The sequence below is a fragment of the Harpia harpyja genome, chromosome 3, assembly GCF_026419915.1.
Source record: "Harpia harpyja isolate bHarHar1 chromosome 3, bHarHar1 primary haplotype, whole genome shotgun sequence".
In the NCBI taxonomy this organism is placed as follows: Eukaryota; Metazoa; Chordata; class Aves; order Accipitriformes; family Accipitridae; genus Harpia; species Harpia harpyja.
Window position 1 is genome coordinate 2218296 of NC_068942.1, and position 16231 is coordinate 2234526.

The 16231-nt window shown below is 42.9% G+C and overlaps 1 protein-coding gene across 2 annotated transcripts in view; it reads right to left on the reverse strand.

Annotated features, from left to right (window-relative positions):
- Positions 1 to 16231, reverse strand: part of RNF217 (ring finger protein 217) — a 63127-nt gene that overhangs the window by 24513 nt on the left and 22383 nt on the right. For both annotated transcript variants that reach the window (XM_052781167.1, XM_052781166.1), the window contains exon 2: positions 3931 to 4164. In XM_052781167.1, coding sequence (XP_052637127.1) covers positions 3931 to 4164 — 234 coding nt within the window. The remainder of the gene's footprint in view (positions 1 to 3930; positions 4165 to 16231) is intronic.

Genomic DNA, 16231 nt, shown 5'->3' on the forward strand with positions numbered 1-16231 from the left:
AAACATTTTTCCATTTATTTTATGACTTCCATTCCAGTGATCAGAATTGAGAGAATGGATATATACACAAACTTCTATGCCATCTGGAGGTCAGTCTCTCTTGAAATAGAAAAGATTACACAACTTCTCATACTAACCCTTTTGGTTCTCAGCTTTCTCAAACACTGACCTTTGAGGCTAACATTTTCCATTTTCTTAGCTAGCCACTTTACTGCAAACTATTCCAACTATCATTTTCCTCACCTCCCAGGAAAAGACCTTTCAAAATTGGTAGGTAACTTCAGCACAAAACACTGCTTAGTGTGACACGATGAGAGCAAAACTGACTGCATATTAAAACTATTCTGAGAGCCTGAAGCTGCAAAAAGCTTACTGGGATCTTCTGCTTAGTGGAATGCTGACTATATAACAGGATGGCCAAATTAATCATGCAACTAACTGATTACATGAATTACAATCTCTAGCTACAGCTACACAGTCACTTTATTCCAAAATAAATATGGGCTCCTGCCAAAACAGCTGCCACCTCCTCGTCACCAACCCGTCCCCTCTCTTGTACCAGCTCAAAACAAGCAACAACAAAACAAACAAATCTTGTGTCCCATTGGAGCTGATCTTTGATCCAGCTCCCAGCGTGACACCAAAACATCAACACGAGCAAAAGCAAGCTGGCAGGAATGAACAGCTGAGAGCAAAGAGGGAGAGCACGGCAAAATCACCACGTCCACAGCAGTTCGGGCTCAAGGCAGACTGAAGTGATGTGTAGCCACGAAGATACCTGCTACTCAAGGTTAAAATCTGATCCAAAAAGGGGAACCGATTGATACAAACTACACAGATCTGCTCCATCACAGCATCTTTGCAGGTACAGATTCCTACAAGTTGTACAGCAATGAGTTTCAGAAACTTGAGTAGCTCAAACAAAAGATACTTTATATAACAACTGCATTGAAAAAACGTTTACATTTCCAAAGCCAAGCACTCGAGCCCTTCTTTTATGTGATGTGCATCTCTTGACAGAAGAGAACAAGAAAACTTCATTACGAACCTCACAGGTTAATAAGGGCAGAAATAGAGTCCAAAAATCAAGAACTGCTTCTTCATGGCAGGTGGCAGGTCAAAGAACTAATATTAAAATAACAGGTGAAATCCAGGGCTTAGGGGAAAAAAACAACACACACACAACAAAAAAAACCCACCCCAAACACCCTCACAGAAGAAGCCAACATACTCACTCTTGTGAAACACATATCTGTTCCACGCATAGGAACTGAACTACCAGTTTTTCAATTTTTGCCCATTTCCTTTGCACTTTGGCATACCAGCTTTGACCAAAAGTTTATTAGGATCTTGCCCACAACCAAGTCTTACACTCCCAGTTTAGGTCATAAGAGAGGGGGCAGGGCTATTTCCTTACTTAAAGCTGGATCCATTTGTGATACAAATATTTGATATGGGAAACTAAATAATCACGCTGCTGTACTGTGCTGTCTTAAGTGGCACTAGTGGGACAAGAAAGGTTTGGATAGAGAGCTCCCCTCTTCTTCCCGTCCACTCTCAACATACATGCACCAGCTAACTTTCTAGGCTTAGCACACCAAGACTTTGATCTCAAAGATGAAAAACTGCAGCAGCAAACTGAACTGCTGGGCTTAGATCAGTTTAGCTGACATAAACCAGCTATAGTAAGGAAAATTAATCTATCCAATAACTTTGCTACCTCTTTAAATTTAGAGGTTATTTATAATTTTAAATGGTGTATCAAATTTTAGGAATGCCATTAATAACATTTTTAAAGTATCTGTTCAAATGTACTCTTGGATTTTACTGTGTTGTGTTTTCCTGTTGCTGTGTATAGGAGAGCGAGGGTACTGGCACTGAGCCCTTTTGCGCAGCGATCCTACTAGTAGGCTTGTGCGTAGACTTTCCCCACACATGACTCAGTTCTTCTGAAGGCAGCACTTCCAGTGCTGGTGCAGAATTCATCTGGTGCAACTGCTGTTTATATTGCCTGCATGTGAATATGAGAGTCTCCCAGTCTCCAGTCAGATGTCTCCTATGCTATATGCAGAAGAAAATGAGTCTTTACCTCCAAAGAGCCTATAATTCAAGGCACATACAAGATACATACAAGCAATCACATGAGAATCTAAGATAACTGAGATAATAATGGTCCACAGCAACGTGTGTATGTAATTACTCACATATACACAATTTCATATATAGTCTTCTGTTTAAACCTTATCCCTGCAGCAAAACTCCTCCTTGTGCTAAGCTTAAAATAAGTCACTAAAACTGCACCTATGCCAGAAAACAACACAGGTTCAGGAAGCAGGCTGAAGCCCTGGACTATGATCATCCACACTGTTTGCTAGCACTTTCCTAATTGTATTTCTGACCAGCATGAACTACACATTCTTCCAGGCAACACCTGGCCACAGCTCAAAGGACACATTTTGCAAGAGTCTGTTCCCAGGAGGAGACCTGAGCCCTGCAGATCAGAGCTACACATAATGCATCACCACAGGACCAGGGAACTGCTTCTGGCTTGCACTATTTCGTGCATCACACAGCCTCCCTCCCATTCCTTTACGATTATGATTTGTAGGAAAGCGGTGGGAACATTTTAATTACAGCATTTTAACTCATAAAAGGGCACTGGTGGGCAGAACAACCCATTTTGTGCCTTGAGGAACATCCTCAGAGTTGGCATGCCCATGATACAAGAGCTGCACCACCTGTGACCCACACTGGTGGGACAGTAACAGCTTTTGGCACCTTAAGAGAGGCTGCTGCAGAAGCATTACAACCTCTGATCTACCCTGGACTCTACATCTGAAGGAATGCTAAGGGGATGGGTTAAGGAGGATGCTTGTGGGCAGAAGGAATTTTACCTGCAGTTTTGAATTTCTCCACCTCCACTTAAGGTGCCAAAAATCTGAAAATGTTGAGTCCAACCAGCAGTGTGGCGTGTAATTCTTGCACTGCACAGATATACATAAGTAGCTCATAACTCAGAGTTAGCTTTACCAAGGTTTCAACTCCAACTCCATTGGATACACAACCTTCTACCTTTTAATCTCCGTACTGGGCTGAATCTTATGCTGTGTAATTAGGGCTATCTAAACAGCCATCTAAATTCCTACTGAGGAGAACTGGTTTGTCCAGGAAAGGCCAGCTCAATCATGAAATTAACCACAACAAATCTAATAACCAGATGGAAAACTAACACAGAGCATGATGCTGCACACAGAACCGTCTTCTGGAACTAAGATGGACCTTCAGCAGCTCAAAGCTTCCTCCAGCTGTAATTTCTTGCTTTTTATCTTTGATTGAAATCACAGTATAAGCAAATCTTCTACTAAAAGAAATGCTGTAGAAGTGGTTTTTTCCTGTTTCTCAAGTTTTCTGTATTGTGAGTGATGAGATTAGAGTAATGTATAACCTCTGGTAAGGGACTGAAGAAATCAAAACCAAGAAGCAGGACATACAACTCTATTTCTAAGGAAGAAGCAAGCCAACAGCCCAATACCATAAATGCCCAGAATTCATTTGCTCTGAGTTTCAGGGAAAACTTATCTTTGCTAGATTTGTGTGTCTAAAATTATCAGTTGTAGTGATAACTCCCTTTCCCCAGTCTCTTCTGATTGTGACCATATTGTTTGCATGTCAGAGAGAAAACACTCCTTAAATTAAAATGTGTGTCAGGACAAAATTACACCACCTGCCAAAGAACTAAGGGCTGAAGTTCAACTGCTTGAACTGTTAGAAATCAATTAAGTAGTTAATCAATGATATACTACAGATTCATATCCCTAATCACAGCTTGCACACAGCCCCAGTGATGCAAGAAAGCTCATTTAATGCCCATCAAACGCTGTCCTACTTTTGCGGTGCCATCTAATCCATGGCCCTGGCAAGCGTGCTCACTTTGTATTTGTTCTCCAATTTGGCAGGGGTAGGAATGTGGCCTCTCCTCCGGAAGGTTGTAAAGTGCTTGCACTGAGGGCATGGCTTGGTGCTGGAGTCAATGCGGCTGAGTTCCAGGAAATATTTATACTTGATGATGTCGTCGTTGGGCAGGTTATAGAGGACAGTTGTTTCATCCAGGTGTTCACTGCACTCTGTGATCGGGCATTTTATATCCACTTGTCCCAGCTGCACCTGCATATGAAAAAAAACCCAGAAGAGCTGTATGACCTTTCGCTTGGAAAAGTTAAGCAGCATTTGTGAATTTTGTGAGGAAATTTAATTTCAAGTACTGTAACAATCCACAGACTATCAAGCATATCATCTTAAAATTATTTTGACTTAGTCCAAGCACACTGCAGTTTTTCCAGGGAGTATTTTCAAATCCAAACAGAAAAGCTAACCAGCCTTAGGACAACTGCAATTATTAAACGGATAGTCTCAGCGTATGTACATGGCTATGTACTCTGCGAAACCAAAACACAAGTCCTAACTAGCAGCACCCATCCAGAACTCCATGCTTTGGGTATAATGGTCAGCGCTCCACTATCACAGCTCATATCGGCCGTGAAAAGCAGGCAATGGAAACACCCGTATACTGTTCCACTGCAAAACGTGCTGGGAATCACAGCACAGAGAAATTAAAGTCAATTTGCGATCGTCAGACTCTAGCAGCTCTGACTCAGTGCTAGCCCTGAGCCGGATCCTGCTCAGCAAGCTCAGTGCTTCTGCAGTCTGCTTCCCAGAAGCTCCTTACGTGCCACACACTGCATGCGCAGAAAGTGTTAGCTGAGCCCAGGGCTGACCAAGCTCATAAATTTCCCCAGAACTCAAGAGTTTAAAAACAATCCCCCCAAAAGCCAAAACAAAAAAAGACACCCCCAAAACCCCTTGAAAATTAAAAAAAAAAAAGCAGCAAACAAAACACAGTTAAAAAGACAACCGAAACAAAACCAGGCACAGAAGCAAGCTCAAGGTTAACAGGGCTGAAGCTGTTACGGATCTGATGAGCCCTGATGGTCCCAAGCTGATCCATCTGGTCAGATATCTGCAACGCATTTCCAGAGCTCCCGCATCAGAGAACAGCGCTGGATCCAGCTCTACACCCTTCACGCTTGGCAGGCTTGAACAGCTCGGACTCCGTGCCAAAACAGCAGATCCGACTGGGTCTGGGAGCAGCAGAGTTGCATTTGCTTGGCACTGAGCCTGAGTTAATAAACCCTGCCGGATCTTGAGAGTCTGCAAGGACCCAGCTTGAGCACGTTTGCGTCTGCCTCAAGTAATCTTGAATGAATGAGTGTTGACTGTACAAGTGGAGCTGACCACCAGCCCAAGTCCTTCCTTACTGAGTATCTCTGTGCAGAGAAGAAGGGGTTTAATGGTGCAACCGGCACCTCTTTTTAGGAATTACTGCTTCGAGGTTGGCAGGTTTGATTTCCCTAGACTGCTTATTCTTTAACGTGCTCCGTTACGGGAATCGGCCAAACAATACGCTAAATATGATTAGGGACACCTCAGATTTGGATGCAGACCTCGCTGCTGCATGGTGGTACCAGAAGACGTCAGACTCTACTAATGCAGTATTTAAGCTAAGAAAAGAGGAAAAAAAACCCAAACCAACACAACACATCCCTGTCGCTGTTGCCTCAGCAATGGAGCCATATGGGCTCTAACTGAATGATAACTAATTTAGTCAGGAGCCAGAGGATTAGAAGAGTCATAACAAAATGGTATAAAACCCAAGGCTCGTACTGACTTCAAAAAAATCCCTATTGCACTACCTTTGTTCTCGCAGCAACGGAGCTAAACCTAAGCAGAACAAAGAGGTTAGGTATACGTTAGAGAGAGAAAATAAGGGTGAGGATGGTGGCAGCCCGTACCAGACCAGAGCGCGGCGGAGAACACCTCAGCAAGGAATCGCTGCCGCCGTGCCCTGAGCAGCCTTGGCTTTTACATGGACCAGTGTAAGCACAGGAAGAGTATGTATTCAAAGGTATTAAAAAAAACAACAAAAACCAAAACCCCACAAACTACATGCTGGGGAATGTCCACATTTTATACCTGTAGGACACTAATTCACCCGTAGCAGCATATGAAAATTGAACTCGAGCGTATAACATCACTAGAGTGACTCTTCTCAGAAGAATCACCCAGTACGTCATGGAGCTATGCTTAAAAAGCAGAAGATGATCAATCCAGCACTAGAGCACTCAAACACGCTAAACTAGGAAAACAATTTTCTACAGAAATATAAAAACCTATTGCACTACTGCAAGGATTAGTACAAGCTTCTAAGAAGTGCAGGTACAATAATTTAAAACCAGGTAGTCAAATTAATCCCATCTATGACTACTTCAGGGTTTTGGGGGTTTTTTTAAGCATTAGGAAAATACTAAAAGAGGCAAGCCCTCTAGCTAAGAGTAAACTAAGCTACGACGGAGTAACACTTCACAGTGAGAAAGCACATTGTATCTGGCATCTAAGCTGGCATGTAAGAAGCACTGCCTATATTAAATGCTAGTTAGAACAAACCTGCCTTTATAAAACGAAGGAATACAAAGCTGAACACTTTCTACATTTCATGCCCCCACAGAATATGATTAATATATATGGTAAGAGTCAAGTGTGGTTTCAGTGTTTATTTTGAAAATGTGTTTTACACCCACTTGAAGTAAATCATTTTTATCCTCTGTAATAGTTTCAGCCTTTCAAGTTTGGCAAAGATTGATCCTTCTCCCCGTGTTTTGAATGGGACTGAAGTGAACAGAGCTGGTTTGCTTATTAGCAGTAACTTCAATGGAGCCTTGTCTTACCAAAACAGTCCATCTTTGTTTGTGCAGTAGCATCAGCAATTGATATAAGTACAGCTTTAGAGGTAGCCTGTTAGGCTACCTGCTGCTGCAGACCCAGGAGGTGCTATGAAATGGGAAAGAAAAAAGGAAAAAAAAAAAAATCTCTTATAACATGGGTAAAAATAACTGGTTTTATTATTTTCCTTGATTTTTTTTTTAATTTTGAAGAGCTTTATCCTTCAATATCAGCTTATCACAATGTCAACCCCCCAAGTTTTAAGAAGTCTTTGAATTTCAAAATACCACTGTGTATTAAGAACTTCAGAACTCTCGTATACACAACAGCATGGTGTATTTTCACAGCATGAGGAACGACTCAGGTATGTCTAAAAGCAGCTGAGCTGCAGTACGGTGTTAAATGTCAGGCAGGATCCAGTTCTTATGCCCAGCTGCGCTTCACTTCTGTAAAGCATCTCAGGAGGGGCTAGCTCTGCTAACAATTCATGAGGAGAAAACAGGCTCTCCTGATTTTCATCCTACAGAAAGGTAACATTTAAACTATCAGGAGAGCAATACATACACCCCCCCCCCCCCCCCCCCCATTCTTGACATTATATTTGAAAATATTTTTTTTTGGGGGGTGGGACGACCAGACTCTACACTGGTCCACTTACCGCCCCAAAATGCAGTGATGCCAGCAACAGAAAACAGAAACAGATGGCATAGTACTTTAAGTCTGAAAATTATTTCCACCCCCTTGAGCTTTCTTTTAAAGGAAATCTTTGTTAGCTACACAGAAAGCAAAGTTCAAACTACACCAGAGACGCACTGATTTATACCTGGCGTTTAGCCTGGCCCAAGCTGGATGTAACGTAACCTGTGCAGGCTGTACTTGGGCAGACTATTCTACTTTAAAATAGACACATACAAATGAGCATTTTCTAACAGAAACTCTACTCTTCATTCAGAGATGCATATGCTAAATAAACCAGTAAATTGTTCCTACTTCTCACCTATTAATGCTGCAAGAAAACTGAACAGTGCCATGTCTAATCTGCACCTCTGTAGAGAAATTCAATTTCTACCAGTGCACCAAGTTCTCCCCTGTAAACTACCAAGGATGTTATGCATAAAATAATATTTTGGAAACACACAGATGCAAGTGAAGGGACAGTCTGGTCTACAAGACCTTCATATTCTACCGGGGAAGAAACAAATGGATTAAAGTTCCCTTTAGTTCTTTCTAAGCAAAATCCCATCGCTTTCTAGTTCACTGGAAACATTGCTTTTTTCATTTTTGCTGGTAAGTTGCAAGTGAGTGAAGAATTACATTTCTTGTAGGTCTCGGAAGCAGAGAGTGTCATTTTGTGTGTGCTTTAAAAAAAAATAATTGTGGAAAATACTTGAAGGGCTCACCATGGTGCAGGACTCCATAATGGTAGGTGCTAACCAAACGAAATCCAAGCAGACATGATTCAACAAGTGCAAACCAAAGACGGTGCAAACTTTTACTAAGCATTTTCCACCTGCCTTTAGGGTTGTGGTTTCATGACCATTTCTGTGGTTTGAGTACTAACCTAAGCAGTCCAGATCCCCTACGTCTGATCTGTGCCAGTGATATCCTGGCATTCTCCATCAAACTCCTTTTACCCGAAAAAAATCCTATGAAACATTCTCTTTTCCAGTCCATCTGTCCTCCCTCCTTACTGTCAAATGGTACAAATCCACAGTGCTGCAAGACAAGCAAGAATGAACAGCTAGAACTAACAGTAATTAGATTAGGGTCTACTTCTGTTGTATCACCACCAAATAGGAAAACAGACTGGGTTTCTTGTGTGCCACCTCCTCCACCGGACATCTTCACACAGGTTCTTGCCTGTTGTTCATTACTTCACAAACCATACTCCACGGGCTATGTTTCACTTTTGTTCCCCCTTTTATTCATTTCTCAATACAGCAGACTTGCAATAAATTACTTGCTGAATCCCTTTCTCATTAAGTTACCCCACCATCTTCTCTGCCAACCACAACCTGTAACCCCACTCTAGTCGAGAGCCATCACTCCCCTCCTTAGCAGGGCACATATTGCTGACCTCAAAAGGATCCAGAAAGAGTTCAAAATGCTGAGGGTCTCCTGCACACTGGCATTGAATTAATAATCTTTTTTTTTTTTTTTTTTTTTTTTAAGATTCATATTTTCTGCTATGCCAGGAAATATCTGAGTGGCCACCAAAGCAACTAGAATGACCAGTCTTTCTTCATAGTCAGTGGAGAATGAGGAAGGTGATTGAGGCAATTCAAAGAAGGTGGCAAATGTCAATGGTACCTTTAAGATGTCTAGGAGGAGGAAAAAAAAAAAAAAAAACAAAACCAACCACAACCACTTTTCCCCACCTCAGGGACTAAAAGTAGCCCAAGAAACCTAACTTCTCCCAGCACCAATGTCTGACAGGTATTCAAAGACAAAAAACCCCAAAGAACTTCTATATATATTTGTGACAGATGTCCACTTTAAGTTGTATTTAAAATGGCCATTTATTATTAATAAAAGTACAACCAGAGACTTCCACTGAAAAAAATCATCAGATTTCTACTGTGTCACAAGCTCACGTAGACCAACCCTGAAAGGGTCCAGCAGTACGTCCTCCTTCACAAGTCCTCTGAGGACACAAAGTCTTTGTTCTCCTTTCACGTTGGTACCACACGTCTGGATGAAGCCATGACAATGACGTGGTGGTTCCTGCTCCATGGGACATTCAGCAAGAAGAAGTCACTGGGGCCCAAACGTGGCAGGCGTGAGCAGACACCGCCTCTTCCAGTCACACTGTTAACGAGATTTGCATTAACTATCACACTGTCAACACTAAAAAAGGCAGAAAAAGAAGCCAAGTCTCAGAGCCTTTGAAGAACGTGTTAGTATCTGGTTTTTCAGGAGAAAGGCACTCAAAAAGCAAGCAGCTTTTTGGGAGGGAATCACCACGTACATAACCACAGTCCAACCGCCACCAGTACATCAAAGGCTTGACCTTTCTGCTCCAAAAGCACGTCTTCTGAATGCTTTACGACGCATATTTAAACACGGCATCCCTTTAAATTCTCAAAGCTCATCTAGTTTGCACAACCTCAGCCACAGGCTGGGATTCCAGCTTCACCCGTAACACTCCGCGGACTGCTTTCGGGAGCACGCCGACACAAACCCACGTCCCCAGGGGTGCTGCGCGATGGTGCAGACACACGCCAGCGAGGGCCACGGCCGGCACCACCCGCACGGGCAGCGATCAGAGCGGCTTTAGCCCCAGAAACCGACCAAAACTTTAACTGGCAAAACTGGCCTCTGCAGCCTGGAGCAAAACCCCAAACCACGGCGTTCGTTTCCCGTTCAAATTCTTCTTCTTCCCTCCACAGTCACATACAGCACTCTCCTAAAATAACCGTGAGGATGAACTAGCAAGATATCCTTCAGAATATACCTAAACTCAACCAAAACCTTTTTCTTAAAGGCCTCCTAATTTGCTTTCTCATTTGATGACACACTGACATGAAGCTCTAACTCCTTTTCCCTTCTTTCCACAGGACCAGGTGTTACCTGCTCACATGGATTAGATATCAAGGGGAACATTCAAGTTTTATTTGTCCTCGTCGCATAGGGATAGGATTTATAGAAAGTTACCTGTGGAAAAACAAATTAATACTGAATTCGCAAGATGTAAATGAGTCATTACCAACCTGCGTGAGCTCCCCCTCTCCACCCTTTCATCTCCTGTTACTTTCTCTAGCACCCAGTGAATTAAAAAGGGAAACTATTTTACCTCAGTAACGCGTTTAGAAAAAACCACGCTGCATTAAGTCACGCCTCCGCCTGCCACCACTCATCAAACCTAGTGCATGTCATCAGCGTGTCTGGAGGTTACATGCTTTCTGCTGGTTTTTTGGCACCCACGGTGAGCTGAAACCCACAGCAGAGGCAACGGTTAGTCCCGTGGCCGGACAAAGCCGGGGCTGGTGCTCCCGGAGGGCTGCCCGCTGAGCTGGGACGCTCTCTGACAAAGAGACACGCCAGAGTTAGACAGAGAGGCCGGCGGGCAGAAAGCTTTCACAACCTCTGGGAGCCCTGGAGCGTGCAAGATAAAGCAATCTTTCATCTCCTCCCCGGGCGTGCGTGGGGGCAGAGGGAGGGGGAAATCCCAGCGGAGGAAGGTAACCTGGGAGGAAGCGTGGCAGAAACTGCAAACCTTGGAGGAATCTGACCCAAACTCACAGGTGTCTCAGCATTCATTAAAGGGAACAAGGAAATGCACAAGAGCTTTCTTATTTTGTCCAGGTGTGCATGTTACCAATGCTAGCTAAGTATGGGTATGGTAATTTTTCTATTCCTTAGAAGACACATTCACTTTTAGTAAAAGACCCAAAGATGCTCATGAAAGAAGAGCTTTGAGGACAGCAGACCAAGCCAGATACTTGCCCTTTTTGGGGTAGAAAACCGAGGCAGTTGCTCCTGCCTGGGAGTGGGACCAAAAGACCACATTAAAGCCGAGCGGGTGTGGGAGGGGATTACAGAAAGGAAGCAAGGGCCAGGAGACCATCCGCATACCATCATACGCTCGAATAACCTGGCCATCTCGGGACTGAGCCCTGCTCGCAGGGGCTTGGTAGCTTTAGGAAATACAAGTAGCGAAGAAGCAAGACCTTCATAAGGTAATGGTTTGTTGGGCTTCCAGCATCAGAATAAAAACATCACAGCCAAATAACACAGAAACAAAACAAGCTAACTCCAACAGCTGGTTCATGTAAAAGAAATAAGATAAAAATCTATCAGTTAACTCTTCGGTCAACAGCCTTAAATTCAGAGGAGAACAGCCTGTCCTCTTACAGCCAGCGTAAGACTTGTAGAAAATGACATTTGTGTTTGAATTTGTTACCCGCCGAGCCTAAGCCAGGTCTATCCTGCCCATCTGAGTGCTCTGGTAAGGCACAGACGAACTGCGAGAGCCCGGGAAGGCGATGGGCGCACAGGTCGAACGGGACGGGACGCAGGCACGGCAACGGTGCAGCATGGGAACCTTCCCCCTGCCACGGGGCAGCAGCCCTCGCTTTCAGCATGCCTGACCTCCCAAAAGCAGGAAAGTCATGGCATGTTTACTGTCATTCATTCAAATACTTACCTCAGAAAACAATAAATTGGAAAGAAAAAAAACCCAACAAAAAACAAAATCCTATTCTCCGTTTCCAATTAAGAAGATTAAACCAAAGTGCGGTCAGTTACTTGAGCAGATAATTTTTATGTATATGCTGCTCTCTTACAGAAGTAATGCTTAAAAAGGTACATAGCTGTTTCCTCATCTTGCTTACAACAGAAAGTCCTGAAGAGTCAAACTCCGACCTCCACCAGGCTCAGACTGGATTAACCCAGATTCAGATCAATTCCAATGGAATAGTACTGTTACCTACTAACAATAATTAGTATCACAACCAAATTGCTTCCCATGCTTTTCTTAAAGATGGACAAAAAGTTAGCACCCATAAGCTGTTATAGAAGAGTGAAAATGCATGGTCTCAATCTTCATTGCAAAAATATCACTTTGGTTTTCAGGTGGAGCCAAGCAAAATCCATCAACAACAGTGACAATTTATCCTACAACTATTTATGTTGCAAAAGAGGAGATCAATAGCTCATTCTTCTACGATTTAGTAGGCAGGGTCCCAACCAGACACAAAGGCTGGCAAATGCTCCCGAGTTTGCATTTGCCAACCAGCACTCCCCTTTCAAATAAAATAGGGCCCAAACCAGCATATATTTGCACAACCCTATTCAGTAATCTGTATTACTGAGCCTCTAATACAGATAAGCCCAGCTGGTATCATTAGCAATAGTTAATCAAACCTTTGGTTTCACCAGCAATGGCTGCTGTTATGTTTTACTGTTGTACCTACAGAAACATTTCACAGTGCTTAACACTTCCCCAACTGAAAGTGGTGTTTAGCATAAAATAAAGCTGTCATAATTGAGGGAAGGAGAGGAGAAGTATGGTCCCACCTATCTCACTACTCCATCCCAGAATGTGGCTACAAAACCTAACAGAGAGTTGCCATGGAAGTGGGTGATGACTTAAAAATAGCGAGAACTTTTAACATAAATCTCTCAACTATTCTCTTGACCACCTTGATCATCTACATTCCCTGGCCTGTAGAAAAAAGGACACACATTTTATAGCCATTCTTAAACTGTCCTGCTTTTCTTAAGAAAGCTACCTACAACTATTTAATTTCCATGTCTTTGCTAGGTCTGAGGTTGTAGGTGAGTTTTCTTGTGCACATATTAATAATGTTTTCATTCTTGACTATCAGACGTGAAACCAAATTGTGCCCCCTTTACTTGATAAATTTAATATAGAAACAGCACAGTCACACAGGTGCAAGCAAAAGCAGAAGAAAGCCTGAAAAATACTTTTTAACTGACAGATGACTGTCAGGTATAGTCACAACATACCTCATTTCTAAGATTCAAGGTGGAATATATGAGACTAAAATACCATCACTTGGCTTCCCTTACAAACAAGGTAACTTAAAGAAATTTGTTTATGCAATCAAGCTGTTACAAAATAGCTAGGATTTGAATTATAAATAGTTATTTTTCTCTGCCTTCCTGAAAAGAGACCTATCTCATCCTACCAGTACCTATCCACAACAAAGCAAGCTGCTTTTGGTGAAAAGCTATGCTATTAAAGCTACCACAACATGAAACTAATTGATAACTTTTACATAGGTTAAGCGATAAGAGGACGGGCGTGCACGCTGACCCATGTTCAGGGATAAATACTTCTTGGGAAAGGCTAACGCAGAATGGACTTCCAAGCTTCTCCCCACATACCATCATTTGGACAAACCCCAGATACTGTGCTAAAGCTCCAATTTCACATGACTTTATAAAGTCATTTCTCATAACGCATTGTAAGTTTAAACCATATTTTAATGCACCTTTAACGCAATGATGGATACAGCCACAACAGGGTACAAACATACAAGATCAAGAAGAGCGAACAGCACAGCCTTCTCCAGGGAGCCGTCTGAGGAAAAAGCTTAAGCGGTGGTTCTGATCCATACTTGGAGAAGCAAAAGTGAAAGCAAAGCAGAAGTGTCACCCCACTTAGGAGCAAATTAAACTGTTACCTAAGATACCTCAGCAGAAAACTATGGCACAGAAAAAAAATCCTCTCATGAAAATTGAAAGAACAATTCTGCCCCATAACTGATCTAACCCAATAGAGAGCTGCACTTGTCTAGCGCGCAGTTATTTCTAAACAGCGTATTTAACAGCCAAACTATCAGAGTTAATTCTCCTGCTGATCAAACTCCGTCGGTAATTTGGGGGTTGTTACCATGTCAGGTCAGTCCCCCCAGAGTCTGCCAGAATTGGGTCCCAGCTGAAGCTGGAAGACAGCCTTCACCTCAATTAGCAGAGAGTGTTTGTGTATTGATTGCTGCAGACTTTGTCACAAGCAGCCAGAATCCTTACGACATCACAAAATCATTAGAAACAGCAAAACAAGTGGGGAAGCAGACAACACAAATGTTTTACACCAGGAAAAACAAATCGTAACTGTGTTTGGAACAATATATTCTGCTTATCACTTTTTCATAAAGCAAAGAAAATATGAAATGAGCTCACTTAAGTTCCTAAAGGCAGTTCTATCAGCTGATTAGGCTGTTAAAATGCTCATTTTCACATCAGGTTTGCCACAGAAGAAATGACGACTTCCATTTGTTCCAAATTCTCTTTTTAAAAAAAAAAAAAAAAAGCGCCAAACAAAAATACACCCCCACAACACTACTACTTATTCATCTGCTGTTTATATATGTAAATCTATGTTTTAAAAAAAGTGTAACAACATAATATGACCTTTACTACAAACCCTTTACTAGTTCAAAACGTTGTCATGGATTTGACAAACCTGTTGCATGTAGTGGTGTGCTCTGAGAGCCTGCTTTTGTTGCGAGGCATAAGTGAAGAACAGAGGTAGAACAAGTCAAAATGCCCCAGGCTAGACTGCCGGCTAAAATTTCAGAGTTGAGAGCGAGGAAGAGATTTGATTCTTGCAAAAATACTGTTATGATCAGATAAAGCTGTGGAAATACTTGCACGTAGGAGAAAAAACACAATGTAAATTACGGCTTCCCTTCCCTGCGTCATCATGTTTTAATCACTTTTGCTCCTTTGAGGATAACAACAGTCCCAGCCGGTGCCTGAATATGAAGAGAAAGGTGGAAATAACTGTTGTAATCCCTGAACTCAGTTCCCTGCAACCATCCTTCTTGGCTGGTTAGAGAGACTGGCCTGGAATAGGAAGACAAAAGATAACTTCTACCCACACAGACTTCTCTTTCTGGATGCTATGCCAGGCTTACCCTGTATCACCGGGAGTTTAGCCCAAGATCTCCAGTTATGTGATCAAACACCTACGTGCGCCTGAAAGGCTTGGGGTGCAGGTCCAGCCAGACCTCTCGCATATCAGCTGGTCCAGGTATCCCTCCCCAGGTCTCAGACCCCTTCAGCCATTCCATCAGGTCACTGTCAGCCAAGACTCCCATTACCTCAGAATGCACCCTGCCCAATGGCTAAAAAATTATGGAAGAAGTCAATACAGCTTTCCCTTCTCCCTCTCTGCTTTAGAGAGCGATGGCGAGGCTGCAAGGAGAGAAGCTTCAGCTGGCTAACACAGGACACTGAAGTGTTTTTAAATTAGTTTTCCAATCGATCAGGCAGCGGAATTAATTCTCCCTGTGACACATGATCACTAGTTCGCAACCCAAGAGAAAAGTGGGAAATGCACAGCCAAGGAGAGAGACTCTTGCAGAGGTAGCTGGCCACCAGTCGTCTTACCTGTCATGTCAATCTACACCTTCAGATCATGTACCAGGTACTTCTCGTGTTAAACTTTGTTTACCTTTAGGAAGCCAGAAGCCTGGAATATGCTCAGCAGCTCCCCTCCGTAAAAACAGTTAATGGCAACTACAGCACCAGGGCTGGAAGGCTGCGCCTGATCCCTCCTCCACGTGAGTCTATGCATCAGTGTTTTCCGCACACGTCCTAAAATTACTGTTCTTCAGAAAGCAGTCTGTATTTTGGCATAGCTAGGTGATTATTAGGTTTATGAGTACTAATGTATATTTTCCCATTCTGTACAAGTACTTAAAATACTCAGCGGCATGCGTGGAAATCCTTGACTGAGCTTCAAGTCTGAACCTGGCATCTGCCCTGACACCCGCCCCGCAGCCCTTCAGATGGTCTTCACACTTTCCACCGCTCTGTTGGCCCCATTTCTGCTCTCCTCTCAGCTCTCTCCCTGAAGGATACAAGAGTCTTATCCGTGAAGCTAAAGCAAAGGGAATAGTTATGAAGTTAACTAGGCTTTTTAAGATGAAAAAACGCATTACTTGTAACGAAACAACTAAGTTAATTGGTATCCTCCGCA